At 39.2% G+C, this 15,285-nt stretch overlaps 1 protein-coding gene across 4 annotated transcripts in view; it reads left to right on the top strand.

The window, feature by feature from the left end:
- The window catches only part of MTUS1 (microtubule associated scaffold protein 1), an 88,933-nt gene that overhangs the window by 19,577 nt on the left and 54,071 nt on the right, over positions 1-15,285 (top strand). For 2 of the 4 annotated variants that reach the window (XM_054382885.1, XM_054382888.1), the window contains 3 exons: positions 160-294; positions 1,932-2,021; positions 3,188-3,235. In XM_054382885.1, coding sequence (XP_054238860.1) covers positions 160-294; positions 1,932-2,021; positions 3,188-3,235 — 273 coding nt within the window. Of the gene's footprint in view, positions 1-159; positions 297-1,931; positions 2,034-3,184; positions 3,236-15,200; positions 15,220-15,285 lie in introns of all 4 variants that reach the window. The other 2 variants (XM_054382886.1, XM_054382889.1) reach the window with 2 other exon arrangements.

The raw sequence follows: 15,285 nt of genomic DNA, 5'->3' as shown, positions 1-15,285 counted from the left end.
CATCAGTCTGTACTGAAGATATCACAGGTGATCATAATACTTATCTCAACTTGTGTTTTCCCTAAGTTTAGCTTCTACTAAACCAGACTTGTTTTAGAATTTATTTTACCCCTAACTAGATACTGCCTAGAGCAGATTATTTGTTGTTCTGTTTTGCAGCTGCAAGTGCCACAGTCATCATCAAGAATGGAGAATGCCCTTCAAAACCATCCCTCCAGAATGGTACTTCAGAATATGTCCCTTTGAAAGCAGTACCAAGACCTAGATTACATTCACTGAACTCAATTCCAAAAGGTATATAGGTCTGTAGACAGAGTGAAATTTTAGTTGCTACCGTTACAATAACTTACATTCTGCAGGAGGCTACCTCCTGAAGCAGTGCTTATTGAACAGTGGTCTGGAAAAATAGTCCAAGGAAGTAAAATCACATCAGTGGTGCTTCAAGTTTTGTAAGACTTCTTAGGCTAAAATACCCTTTGTGCTGCCGTAAATGATTGGGGTATTTCAGTCAAATGAGGAGGAGATTTGCACTGTGATATGATTAGGGTTTGAATGGCACAGGGACTAAATGCACTTTGCTCTGTGGCAGATGTCATTGTTATAATAAGAATTTTCTGTCACAGAGCTCAGGCACAGTCTCTGGCTGTGTCTGTAATCTGCAGGATAGACCTACCCTGGATTTACTCTGAGTGTATGGTTGTCCTCATCATGCAGGCTTTGCATTACCTTTGCCCCTGTCAGGACAGAGAGGACTCTGGGAGACTGGGATATGGGGGTTTTGTTTGTTTTTTGTTTTAATAAGGTATTACTAGACGAAGTATTTTCTTTCACAGATGAGTGACATTGTCCCATCTTTGCAAGGGAAGAGTCTAAGAAACAGCTTAGCTCTTCATGCTGTTTTTTTCTCAATATTCTTCCTGAATGAAGTGGAAGCAGGGGTTTGCTCTAACTTTAATGGAGATAGGAATAGGAGCCAGAACCATGTTTAATACAAAACCAAAAGCACATTTAAATTAATGTTTCCTTTAGCACTAGATGAAGAAGTACAATTGTCCTATTTGAGCCGGAACACCTTGATTGGCCTACAGTTCTCCACTTAAGCCACAAACAACAGTCGACAACCCATTCTGTGGCCAAACTTAAATGTAATGGGAGCTGATAAATAAGTTTACTGTCTCTGTCTCCTTAATCATAGTTATAATCAGCTTTCTTCTGACCGCCTTTGTGGTGAGATGGTTGTTGTAATTGGATAAACCTAATTAAATACAATGCTCCGTCTTTAAGCTTAAGTTTTAAGCTGCTATCTGACATAATTGAAAACAAATAGGAGAAATGCTTGCCAAATGTCAAGCTATAATGACATACTTTTAAAAGGTAAAACAGTTAAAAGGTAAACGGTTAAAAGAAATAGAATTTGCTGAAGACTGTAAATCACTTTGAAACAAACACAAATGGTATGGCTGGCTGACAAGCTGATGCTTTCTGTTGGGATCCAACACATGCAACACATCGTTCAATATCTTCAGTGACCTGGGCACTAGAAATGCACCTTCAGCACCTGAAGGGGCAGTGTGGCCAGAAGCAGCTGGTATTCTCCCCTTGGCTCTGTTACTTAGACTACTCTTGTGTTTTGGGGCCTTCCCAGTTCAAGAAGGTTGTTTTGAAACCTGAAAGATCAGCTGGAGACTTAGGAAGATAGTTAGGGTCTCTAACCGCATAACTTTATTAAAACCACCTTTTTATTTCTTCCAGTGTGAGTTCTGGTGAAGCAGAGCTAAGTTTAAATATACCTTCAGTTTTCTAGAAGGGGTCTCTTTTCATATTTGAGTAGATTTGTGTGTCTTGTACTTAACTTTCAATATGTAATATTACCTGTCTTTAATTGCTGACGTAGTTCTACTTTTAAACCTGATGTAAGATTCTGTTTCTAGGAACCAAGGCGAGGTCCACTTCACAGAACCAGTATACACCAAAATCAGCTTCGCCGCTGCTCTCTGCAAGGAAAGTCAGTGATGCTAGAGGTAATCGGCTGTTTTTTCCCTTATATTCTTGAATTCATCTGTCTTGAAAGAGCAGCAATGTTCTATGACTTCAGAATAATTGAGATAATCAGTCTGCTCTTTTTTGTTGTAGTTCATAGTATTGGAGATTCTCTGTGAAACAGAATGTTATTTATGTATTTGTTTTATCTTGGGGGGAAATCAGGGCATTCATTGTCTACTATCTGCTTGAAAGTGGCATCCCATGAGGGCTCAGAATGCTTGATAGTGTCTGTTAAATGATGTTCTGTCACCTGTTTATAAGATCATACACTTGCAGGACAACTCAGACTACCCAAGTTTGTGTTTAATTTCAGCAAAACTCTTGAGAGCCTGCTGATGAGCTTTGGCTACTGAGGATAATATTTACTCCACTTTGCTTCTGTATCAGAAGCTTACTTTAACTTTCAGTTGAAATTAGTAATTTTTGCATGAGTGAATCAAAAGCATATATACAAATCTTCAGGCAAAATTTTCACTTTGGGGTCAAAATTGCGTTTGCATGGCTGAAGTGAGGCAAACAAGTACAGTAGTGGTGCAAAGCCAGATTATTTCCTGTTGAAACACCTGCTGTAGGAATACATACTCTGTAAAGCCTGAAAGAAGCTGATAGATGTTGTCAATAGGCCTTTTATAAACATGAGTGCATTACTTCTGCACTTACAGCTAGCACTCCTAAAGAGTGCTAATTAATAGCCTTCAGAATAATGAGGTTCTTGGGTCACTTTTCATGTGGCCTAAGAAAAGTACAGTAAGGGTAGATTAACCTTCTGAGTGCCTTCATTTATATCTAATTTGATTGGTACCACATTTGAGAATGCTGTTAATTTATCTCTCCTTCATACAATAAGTGGACCATATTGGTGGAAAAAAGTTATGATGTTTTAATTGTCTGTGGTCCTCTATGAACGAGTAAAATAGAGCTATGTGGCTTAAGTGATGTGCAGTAATGTAATGGAAAGAGGAAAAAAATGGTTTATTGGAAATTCATTATGAAATTTCCAAGTAGTTTAACCTTGTAGTGCTAAATTTTGAACATGCCATCAGCCATTGCAAGAAAGAAACTGAAGTTTGAGGAGCTTCTGTGGCTTGAACAATAATTCTCCTTTTTTTTTTTTTTTTCCCCCTTTATGTTCTGAATGTTGTAGGTAGTCGTAGAAGAAATGGACACCAAAGCCTATCTTGTTTGAGTTCTGGTGAGATTTCTGAATGTGATTTTGCATTTTCTGTGATGCAGCTTAAATTAGGTTTATACATGATATTGCTTCTTTTCTTGGAAGAACGGTTTGGCAACAGGTAACTCCATAAACTATCACTGATTCCAGTTTCAAGAGACATGGTGGAAAGGTTTGGCTTTTTTTCTACTTGCCATCTTTTACCATCTACTTACCTCTCTTAGAATATGTAGTCTGTGCTGTCACTGGTTCCAGTGAAGCATAAGGTGGTTTTAACTGTAAGCAGATAAAAGAGTGTGGCAATGAAACTTGGATGCAGTTTTGCTGTTTAGCCATGGTCAGGTAAGTAATGATTAAAGCTATTGTGTTGTGGCTTTAACAAATATAAGTAGAAGAATCATGCAGAATAACAGGTTCTTCTGGAAGGCTCATGGTAGATACCCTTTTGGTGTGAGCTATTTCTGTAGCACTGCAGACTACGCTTGAATAAGAAGTTGACATTATTTGAGCTTGTTGTATGTGTCTGCTTGTATGTCAGAGGGAGGAATTGCACTTGATTAAGTGGCAGATGGTGTTCCAAAATCTGGCAGAGTTTTAAGGACTTCATATTGGGTTTGATTTTGGTGTCCAGTCAGGACACCTGGTGTTAGTTTCTTTCTGCCAGGAGACAGAAAAGTCTTCAGATGATGTTTCTACTTGCAGCAACTTCCAAGTCTTTTCATGAGAGCTGGCAGCCTAAATTAGTTTCCCAAGCGTCAGCATGTATTTGCTGAATTAAAAGCTGCTTGTAATTAATTATTCATTGAAAAGCCCTTTTTGAAAGATACTGAAGATCCCTGGAAAGCCCTGTGTACTCTGAGTGAATAGCAGATGTCTTTCTGAAAGCAGTGCTGTAGCTAAGCAGATGTTATGAATTTGAGTCTGGAATTATTGGGTAGATTAGTTGTGACCTGTAACTCGGGTACTGTGGCAGTATGTTTTTAATTTCCTGTAGTCAGAATGTGAGTCTTCTATTCTCTTGGGTGTCAAATGTCTACATATTAATCATGACTGAGTACATTGCTAGATATCTTCAATTAAGAGCTAGGCTTTCTGTCATACAGCTAGCATGAGCCTTTGCACAAAGTGCTTGTTCTAGTGGTTTGTTCCTTTTATTGATACTTGGCTGAACCATTGTTAGTTTAGGTATAACCTGACAGAAAATTTCATGAACTCATGTGCAGTCTGTTACGGAAGTGTAGAGAATACAGCTAGCAACGCAATGTGTTAACTCAATTGAGGAAACTCATAGAATGATGAGGTTCAGTTTGTTTCTAGGCTAGAAACAGAAAATGAAATTCCTTTTCCACTTGCTTATGATTAGTCTTAATATATGACTTTTTACCCCTTAAATTTAGCATGGCACTTTCCTTCTCTTTTTCACATAGGGAAAAAATTAGTGTTCCCTACCCTTTTTACTATTTTTTTCTTGTGATTTCATCTTTTCCAGCATAATGAAGTCTGTAACTACATTGTCTTGAAGTATTATGTTTGATGCCATAAAAGCACAACTATAAACTCCAAATTTGCTGTAATGTTTAGTGATTCTTTAGCAAAGGCTCTTTAGCATTATACTTTTTTCAGTTGAATAGCTGCTTCAGTTTTTATCTTTGTAAGCCTGAACTCTTTGTTGTACTGAATCAGCTTCCAACATTGGATGAGACTTTCAAGAGAATAAGTTTCTAACTGGTACAGGGCATTAGTATAGCTTCCCATTTCTGAATGCAAAGCTTTCTGATGGAATATTTTGGGGGTTCTAAGAAAGAGGTTTTTCTGTCTTCTCAGTTGCAGATAGTTCTTGCTGAATAAAAATATTGTGTGGCTTCTTGGATGTTCTGCAGTACAGTGACTTACATTTTTAGAGAAGACAAATGATCTTTTCTGAAATGAACTGAAATAATGCCAGCTGGTACCATGTAGAATGAGGCTTACTATCTCTCTTTTTTTTTTTTCTTTTTAAATGGCCTTGATATTATAGTGAAGCTTTGTTTTAATGATTTTAGCTAGTGTGAGGCTTTTGTTCTTTTGTTTCAGTGCCATAGTTAACTCCACAGTTTATTAGCCAGTGGAGAATTTTAACTCTACTTCTATTTCTTGCCCATGTACTCCATCTGAAGAGTCAGGAATAGTTTGTGGCAGGACTCTGTTAACTGATTGCAATATTAAGGCATTAATTGTCTAGCTCACTTGTTAGTGTTTCTTTTCACACTACTAAATAGCAATGGTAAAATAGTAGGCCTTTCTAGGATATGGTCTGTGTTCTTTGTGCTCTTTATCCATTTTCCATTCATTGCATCATTCTTGTAAAAGCCAGAATCAGCTTGACAAATCAAGGCACAGCATACTGTTAACATTCCTGTAAAATTGGAGAGACTTGCGTATTTGCAGCTGTTCATTCCTTGTTGATGTTAAAACAATCACAAGGTTCCTTTTTGTGAATTCTGTATGGGTGATATTCCAGTGGATCAAGTCGTTTCTACAAGTTCTTCAATGTATTGCTATTGCTTCAGCACTAGCTTTAAAGCTAAGGCAAAATTAACTTCTTGAGCATAATATGTTTATTATCCTTCTTAACTTGCTAACTTCAATGAAGGTGGTACATGTGTACTTACTGTGATGTTTTAATGTAAATATGACTAATAATATTCCCTCTTGTGAGCTGTAATTTTGAACTAGATGCAAAACTGCCCCTAAAAATGCGTGACGTTTGTGCCCTTTTCTTTGTTTCTCCAATCCTCTCTGTAGAAAACAAGTGACCTACTTCTAACACCTATGAAGTATATTGCAATGCAGAGTGCATATGCAGTGCATTCTCATGTCACTGTTGCTGACTGAACATTAAGCATAAGTTGCAGTGCAGTAAATCCTGGAACTACATAAGCCAATCAAGAGCTAATTTTTTTTTTTGGCAGTTCCAAAGGGAAAGCTGCCACCTTAAGAATAAAGCATGTACATTTTAGTCAGAAAGCTGTATGCTGTTTTTCAATGGGATGTGTAGTGTATTTTGAATAACAAGTTAGCCTTTGCTTGTGGCACAACACTGTTAGGAGTGCTAGAGAAACTGCTGGATAAACCTGTAAAGTATGAACAGTGTAATTTATGTCCTCTCTTTGTACTATGATGGACTACGCATAGTGGAACCAGCAACTAAATCCTGTAGAAGTTATGAAAGCTAAAAAGTGCTTTATCAAAAAACAGTACATGCTCCATCATGAAAGACTTAGTCTCTTGTCCTCATGCTCATGAAGAGGTTAAAAAGCTGTTTAATTGTTTATGAGGAAAATACAGCACAGGGGAGAGAGTAACTTCAGTCAGGGGGCTTACTGCAGCAGTGAGTAGCAGTGCTGGATCAAGCTCAAAAGCACAAATAGGGTATAACAGTCCATGAAGTGGTCTCTTGGAACAAGCCGTTAATGGTGGATGCTGGCTTCTCCTCTTATGCAGGGATAGAATGCTTTTACTACCACAGTATTCTGGTTCAAACAAAACTTGTTGGAGGCATACGTTCAGGTTCAGTTAACACCCATCCCGTGGAGAGCCATAAGGATGATTAGGGAACTTGAGCATCTCCCCTATGAAGAGAGACTGAGATCCCTGGGGATATTTAGTCTTGAGACTGAGAGGGGATCTCATCAATGTCTATAAATACCTGAGGGGTGGGTGTCAAGTGGAGGGGACAGGGCTGTTTTGGGTGGTTCACAGTGATAAGACAAGGAACAATGGGTTCAAACTTGACCATAGAAGATTTCACCTCAACATGAGGAGAAACTTCTTTACAGTGAGGGTGACTGAGCACTGGAACAGGCTGCCCCAGGTGGGTTGTGGAGTCTCCTTCTCTGGACACTTTCCAAACCCACCTGGATGCGTTCCTGTGTGGACTACCCTAAGTGATCCTGCTCTGGCAGGGGGGTTGGACCTGATGATCTCTTGAGGTCCCTTCCAGCCTCTGATATACTGTGATGCCCTCAGTAATCACTGTTGAAACTCAGAGGAAACAGGATAAACATAGCTTCTAACATTGTAGATTCTTTGATAGAATAGAGTACCCTCAAAATTCTTGCCCTTTCTGTGTCTGGAAGTCAAGGGATTAATGTATATCACACTGTGCTTGTGCTTTTCTAACAACGAACAAGCTTTTTTTTTTTTTTTTAAAGTAATACATGATAGTATGTGAAAATATGCAAACTTTCCTTGAAAAATGGGAAGACTAATTCTGAGAGCAAATGAACATCATTGTGAATGTCAAGTACTTAGGCCTTCAGTGAATTCTTTCATCTAGTAGAACAAAAACAGTTGTCAGCATGCTATGGCAAACCACACTACTGATGAGGGATATCTGGTCAAGTGGCTATTTCTCCTTTCCTATCTGATCAGAAGGTCTTTTGCAGGTTGTTTTTGTTTGAGGGAGGGTTTGGAGGTGTTTGCTTGCAAAAACATTTTGCTAGTTGTAGAAGGAAGTGTTCAAACAGTGTTCTTGTTGCTTGAAGATCTGAAAAGATCTTGAAGCATATATGAATGTATGTGCCCTGGCAGCCAAGAGGCTAGTCCACATCCTGTGGTGCATCAACTCAGTAAAACCAGAAGATCCAAACAGGTGTTCATCCTGCTGTGTTCAACATTGGTGTGGCTTCACCCTGTCTACTGCACACAGATCTGGGCTCCAGTTAAAAAGGACATGAAGGTTCTTCATGTGTCCAGAGGAGGCCAGTAAAACTGGTTAAAGGGATGGAAGTGATGTCCTTTGAGGAAGCAGCTAAGGATTTTGGACTTGTCAAGTTTGGAGGAGTCTGAGGGGCAACCTCGTTGCCCTCTATAGCTTCCTGAGGAGGGGAGGTGGAGAGGGAGGTTCTGATTTCTTTTCCCAATTTCCAAGTGCTAGGACACATGGGTATGGCTCAAAGCTGTGCCAGAGGGACTTTAGGCTGGACATGAGGAAGCATTTCTTTATCAAGAGGGTGGTCAAACACTAGAATAGGCTTCCTAGGGAGGTGATCGATTCCCCAAGCTTGTCAATGCTTTAAGAGGCATTTGGACTATGTCCTTAATGATATACTTTAGCTATTAGCCCTGAATTGGTCAGGCAGTTGGACTAGATGATCATTGTAGGTCCCTTCCAACTGAAACAGTCTGTTCTGTTCTAACATGAGTGCTTTTATGATTGATCACAGAGAGGGTAGGACTTGGGAGCTCACCTGAGTTAGAAATGTCAGAAGAATAGTGCTTTCAGTAGTAGATCTAGCACAGATCATGAAACTGATGCTCATAACATGCAGAAAACAGAGAAAACTGCTTCTGTCTCAGGACTTGGAGCTTTGTTCTTTGGCTTTATTTTAGAACTCACTCCTATATGAGTTATTCAGCATGAAAAGTGTACTAAATGTTAGGTTTGTTGCAAGAGAATATAGGCAAAACTTGTTTGTTTCTCTTGAGTATCCAACTTTGCAGGTGCAAGTTTATTAAATGCAAGATTACTTTTTTTCCATTCAGACAAATGTTCATTCATAAAAGAATCACAAGTCTTAAAGTGCTTTAAGAAAAAAAAAAAGGAAAAGGAAAACATCACTCCTACCTCCCAAAAATTCTGATTAAAGAATATATGTTAGAGCTCTGTGATAGTTTTCAAACAAACTGTATTTCAGTGTTTATGAAATTTTAAGTTTGTTTGTTTATTTTAAAAAATTGTGTGCTGCTCTGTGACTTTTTCCCATCGAGTAAGTCTTCTGCTGTTGAACCAGCTCTGCTTTTCTCTCAGCATGTTCTAATACTGTGCTTTGCAACTCATGGGAAATAAATTCCCTTAAGAATCATGCAGGAAGCAGTTTGATGGGTAAATATCTTAAATATTTCAAGGCTTTTTCCTGTTCTGCACTGGAGTAAACTAGATAGCTTCTGCAGGGAAGTTAAAACAAGGAGGATGATTTTGCTTCTTAACAGCTAATAGTTTGTCCAGTGCTTAAAGCACTCAGAGTGTAGAAAAGCAGTGCTTTAACTGTTTGTTGAAACCAAGCAAAGAGGATTTTGATCCGGGTCTTCCAGATTGCAGGAAGTTCTTTGAGTGGTTCTGACCAGGAATTTCAGTGTGGATGTGTTGAGGCTGAATTCACAATCTCTCATGTTAATGGCTTCAGCTTTTGTGGATGAGATGGGTTTGTCAGTCTTTGTCTACCTTTTTTCTCCAAAAGAAAAGCCTGTAAATTTTGCAGGAAAACTTAGTTTTACAGACTCTATGGGGCTTGCTATAGAATATCCCATGGGGCAGTTCTGTTCAAGTGGTGGTATTCTGCTCCTAGTTTCTCAAATGAGTGGACAAAAAAAGTTGGGATTATTTTTACAAACCCAGAAGTGAGGGTACTGGATGTGGGTCCTATCAGTTTTCCTGTAGTGACAGAGCATCATTCATTAAGGCCTTTTGTAGCCTAACCCAAGTGGTTTTCACACTTGGAAGATCTCTTTCTTCTGTTAATGCTTTTAAGGAAGGATCTGTTTTCTGGGTTGTGAATTGCATATTCCAGAGATGTTTATTACTATTTAATTCCAGACTTCTGTGAGAAAATTACTCTGCACAGACATATTCTTGGTGACATGAAAGCATGCAGAGTTTCTACAGAGGGGGGTGTTTGCAGTTCACTTTGTGGTGTTTATTCTGATGTTGGGTGGAATGTCTGTAGATTTATTTTGATGTTTCACAATAGCAAGCCACATAGGAGACGAACACAGAGCTGTGGTTTTCTCACACTTGTCTAAATACTGGATAGATCAACTTCTGCATGAGTAGAGCAGGATATCCACAGATTGTATCAGGTCAGTCCAAGGGATCCTTAAAGAAAATTTCCAGTGTTGAGAGCTGGAGTTCAAGGCTTTTCTAACATGAAAGTCTGTCCTAATGACCTTATATTATAAATATGACTGTATTGTTAAGATTAGGCAGAGGCTTTATTCTATTTTGTCTGAATTTTAAAATGTCTAAATTATCACTTTTTTTTTTTTTCAATTAAAAGGGCAATAAGGTTTTGCTAAGAGATTTTAGAACTTTGACCATCAGGGTAACGTACCAGTGTCAAAGTGTTTTAATTTTGTTATTCTCAGCTGAGTTGCTGTATGCAATGCCTAATTATATTGCCTTCTTGAAAATGTCATCCTGGTACTTGGTTCCTTCTCCACTCTTTTCTTTCCCTTTCCTCTCCAGTTAAACCTAGATATCAATCTCTCCTGAAGTTCTCAGATGTGGGGTGGTTTGGGTGGTTTTTTTTGGGTTGGTTGTTTGTTTGTTTGTTTTTTGTTGGTTGTTTGTTTGTGTTTTGTATGGTTTGGTTTGGGTTTTTTTAACTCTTTGGAGTCCCTTAAGTTGTGCACATTGTTTAATGTATTTGCAGTAAACGGTGAATAAAATTTGGTGTTGTACTGGAGCTCTTCCTTTATTTTGAGATGAGGCATATGAGGTATCTCAAAGCTGACTCAATGTCCTCTTACAATATAATTTTTTTTTGAAGTTATTCTGAAGTCCTCTAACCTATTTCTTCTAGCTTTCATAAGTCCTTTCTTTCCCTACATTTCTTAAGGTGTTTTTTCAGCAGATAGAGTAGCTGCTCATAATTGCTTTCAATAACCTCCATTAGGAAGATAAGTTGACGTAGTGTTTGAAAAAAACATGAAACTGTCCCAGAGCTGTGAAACTCATGGATCATGTGTCAAAGATGGTTGAACAGCTTGTGAGCTGAATGCACATCTGCATTTTTGTCTGCATACCTCTGGCTATGAAGAATATATGAAGCCCACAGAGATCAGCAAAACAAACCTGTTGTGGGTTGTGTTTAATACACTTTGCAATCTTTTGATTAGCATGTCTTAGGACATGCTTGTCTAAATTGTCCTTGTTTACTAAGTTGCTTTTCTACAGTAGAGGCTGTCTGGGTATTGTTCTGAGGCCAGGGCATATAAATCAGTATTGTATGAATAAATAACTAATAGATCTGTAGGCTATGACCTGAAATAAAACTTTTTTTTCTCCACTCCTTGAGGCATGAGCTCACAAGGGCTTATGTATACGCACAGCCTATTGCTGAACAGCAGAAATCCTTAGCACGAGGTAGTTGGGTTTTGACACAGATGATTAGATCATTAAAGCTTCACATGTTATCATAATGTTAATGATATTATTCACAGTTGTAGAGTAGCAGGGGTTTGTGGGTTTGGTTGGGTTTGCTTGTCGTTTTTGTTTGGTTGGGGTTTTTTTCCAAAGCACTGTAGGATTTTCACTGACACAGTCTAATAAAAACGTCATTTTGGAAAGGACATTCCACACATGAAAAACAGCTTCTTGTTCCCTGAACTCAGAAGTTAAAAGTGAAATGATTCTTGCAGTATTTTGTGGCTGTCCTCAATTCTGAAAAGAGTGCCGACAACATAAATGCCACCACTGTTGCTTGAGAGAGGCACGCACCAGCCTGATTCCTGTAGCTGTTTGCCTGAGAATCCACTACAGCAGAACCTTCTGTTTGACAGACTGATGAATTTATAATGATTAAAAGCTTCTGTGTACTAGAAGAAACCTAAATTATTTAAGATTTTAGTTGCTGTTCTGAGACAGGAGGAGATTTCCTTTTTTCTTCAGGTAAAGATTGGAGCTTAAAATAAGTCCTGAAGCTACAAGCTGCATTTGGCATGGCGGCAGAAACTTGTCTGCAGGAGGGTTAGCTTCTCAAACTGGAGTGCTGGTTAGAGCAAAATGGTCACAGGGAAATGGGGAGGGAGCTGTCATTCTCCAGAAACAAAAACAAGAACACAGATGACCCTTTGGCTCTTAGTAGGCTCCAGGTTCTCGGCTTTCTCTTTCTTCCTGAAGTAAAGCATGCCAGAAAAATCCATCTGCTCTGCACTGCCCATACTCTTTTAGGACATGAAGCCAGGTGCCCTCTACATGGGTTTCTCAGATGTAAATATCTAGCTTCTGATTTAGAATACTTTGCAGTGAGACACTTAATTGTGCTCAGATGGCTTTCTTAGTGATTGTTGAATGTAAAAAGAGGGACAGAGACAGCAGACACACATAAAGGGACTGCAGATGGCCTCATGAGTCAGAATTGAAGATCCTACAGATGCTAGTGCCTTTTTTTTTTTTTTTTTTCCTTTCTTGTCAGGTTGCTGAAGTTCCCAGGGAGTGGCAGGTATGCTAAATCTGTTAGGGTTAAAATAGGTCTAGCCCCACCATCAATATGATGATGTCATCAGGTATTGATGCATTTAGCAACTCAGACTGAATTATATGGTCATAGCAAGATACAGGTCCTTTACCATGTTCAACATTAATGTTTAGTAAGGTGCTAGTAAATAAAATCTGTCATTCCTTTTGTTTTCTGTCTGGGTTGTATATCGCTTTCTATTTTATCCGATTCATTCTGCTGTTTTCTGATGCTATTTTCTATCACCCTTACTCAGTGTCAAGATAGAAAAAGACCTCTCTGTGATCCTCATGTAACGCATGAAATGTAGACAGTGCGTTTTCTTGGTGTGCTATGTTAAGGTCCCACAGCTTACAGGCTAGCTTTGTACCCTGCCAGCACAGGCACTGAATGGTCATCATAGGAGTACAGATGCACGCACGGAGGTGCTGTTTTCCTGAGCCAAGGGAGTGGCAGTAGCAGACACGCAGTCACCACAGTGGAGTGTGGTGTGGTGTAATGCAGAGCGCTGGAAAGGCTTTTTTGGAGGAAACACTCTGCAAGTTAAATCCCTCCTGAGAGCTGTTCTCTGCCATCCTCTTGCTGCATGCTGTCAGAGTCATCTGTCTATGTGTTGGGTTCTGGAAGAGCCAAATGTGCGTGTTTTGGTTTTTATTAGTGCTGATGGGTCTGCTGCTGCATAAAGCAGATGTGGTTTAGGTTCTGGGGTTAAACAGGGTTCCAACTCTAGATGTTAGGAAGGCATTTTCCTCCATTTGGAAATTTTGTGGATTTTTTTTTTTTTTAAAAGGTACTGTGATATATCAGTTTTTTTCCCCCCAAACTAAGAGTGGGAAAAGGTAGTCAGAGAAAGTATTCTTTGTGTATTTCTAAGAGGAGTTTTCGTCTCTGTTTCCAGGATTTCGATGTCCATATATAGCTTTTCTCTGCTCCTGTTTTACCTGGTGATTCATTCCTTCCTCAGTCTCCAAACCAGTTCATTGCATCACACTTCCTCTCTGGAGACTCTTTGTTCTAGCACCTAAGGTTTCAGTTGGGTACTTCCACTTCCCTAGTTTATAGGCTACTGAGAAGTTCTTTACCTTTCTCACAGGCACTACTGCAAAGATGAGAAGGGGTGAGGTTTTGTTGTTGGTTTGTAGGCTTGTGATTTTGAGTGGTTTTTTTTTTTAACCTAATTGGACCGTTTCCACCTTTGAGAGATTGTCAAATTGGGATGGTGTGAGAAAACTTACTACATGGAGCAGTTCCTCCCTTGATGAGCAGTTTGGGGCAGAAGGAAAAGAAATGAGTATTTGTCGGTGCCCTGGCAGAAGAGTAAAACCTGGTATGGCTGGGTGTTGAATGATCTTTGAAGACTGTCTCTAGACCTGGTCAAAAATCTCAAGATGCCTTCTTTAAGAGAGAATTTGATACTACTGATCTAATATTTGAAGAGATGGTCTAAAACTATGTTGAATGTGCAAGGCTGCTCTAAGGTGCTTTAACAAGCCTTTGGGTTTACTGCTGAGTATGGTTTCCGAGCATAATAATCCTCTAGCACATAAAGGAGACAATGTCTTTGATAGGGATGTTGGATTAGGAAAGGCTCTGGATCTGCAGGCTGTTGGAAAGATAGATGGACACGCATTGCTAGCACTAAAGCTCTGCAGACTAGAAGGAATAGATGAGGATTTTATAACAGTAATGACATGCATGCCCTGCTATGTGCAGAGGCTGCCCTGGGAACCAAACAAAAAAGCTAATTTACTTATTTTGAATGGTTTTGTGGAGACTGAAGACATATTACAGTGTTTCAGAGTTGGTGGTACGTCTCTGGGTTGTGAAATATTTTGGTAAGTGATCATAAAACATTCAGCAGCATTCCTCTGCAGTATGCTGTGAAGGTTGACTTGACAGGTCTCATGGTCTCAATGCTGGGCTGCAGCTCTTTTGCTCTAGTTAAGCTGTTTTATTGTCACTGCACTGGCCTGTGTGATGTAGCTATGCAGAGACCAGGATTAAGCAATGAAACGCTATATTAGTTCTAGGTGATATGGTAAATAACTACTAGAGAATTTTAAGTGTTAAGCGTTTTAAGCAAGTAAGACATGCTACAAAAATACAATAGATTTATGGTAAGGAGAAGAAAGGCAAGGCTCTGCTGGGATGAGACCTGTCAGTGTGATTGTTTGCTTTGGGTTATACCTGCTTCACAGCAAGTTGGGTTAATTGTTTCTGGAACTGGAAAAAAACTGAGAGGGATAGGTGCTAGAGTGCATTAGTTGTGGTTTGGTGAAATGGTAGAAGTGCAGAATCAATAAAGTAGTACCTAATTTTGTTGTTTCCAAAACAATAGAAAGGCTATGGAGGGCAGCTCTTCAAGCAACTCATAAGGTATGGCCTGTTACTGTCTTGCTTCCTGCACAAACTGTGAGATGTTTGGGTGGTCTCTGCTCCTGTGGCTGCCTAGCAAGGCAGCTACTAACTCTAGGCAAAGCAGTGAAATGGGTTTTTTTACATAGCAAAGCGGCCAGTGCATGCATTTGTAGTCATGGTCATGGGTGAAATAGGTGACATTTTTTCTGATCTTTGCTAAACAGTTACTCCTTTCCTCTTTTGTTTTCTATTTTTCAATTTCTTGTTGCTAGTGGCAGCTGAAAGGGACTAGCTTCTGAGCTCAGTAAGTAGTAATTAGAAATATGTTTTGAGAGGGCTAGTTAAATATAGAGACACCGTCTATTTTGAAGGAACTCCTGTAACGCTGCTTGTTTGGGTGCCTTTAAAACCCATCTGGCAGGGATCTCTGTTAATATGAAATTAGTGCCTACTTCCTTGCTCCTCTTCTGATAAGTGGAAGCATCTGCAGGATTC

This window comes from Indicator indicator, chromosome 8 (assembly GCF_027791375.1).
Source record: "Indicator indicator isolate 239-I01 chromosome 8, UM_Iind_1.1, whole genome shotgun sequence".
NCBI classification, from domain to species: Eukaryota; Metazoa; Chordata; class Aves; order Piciformes; family Indicatoridae; genus Indicator; species Indicator indicator.
This window is presented reverse-complemented; position numbering and strand designations above follow the sequence as displayed.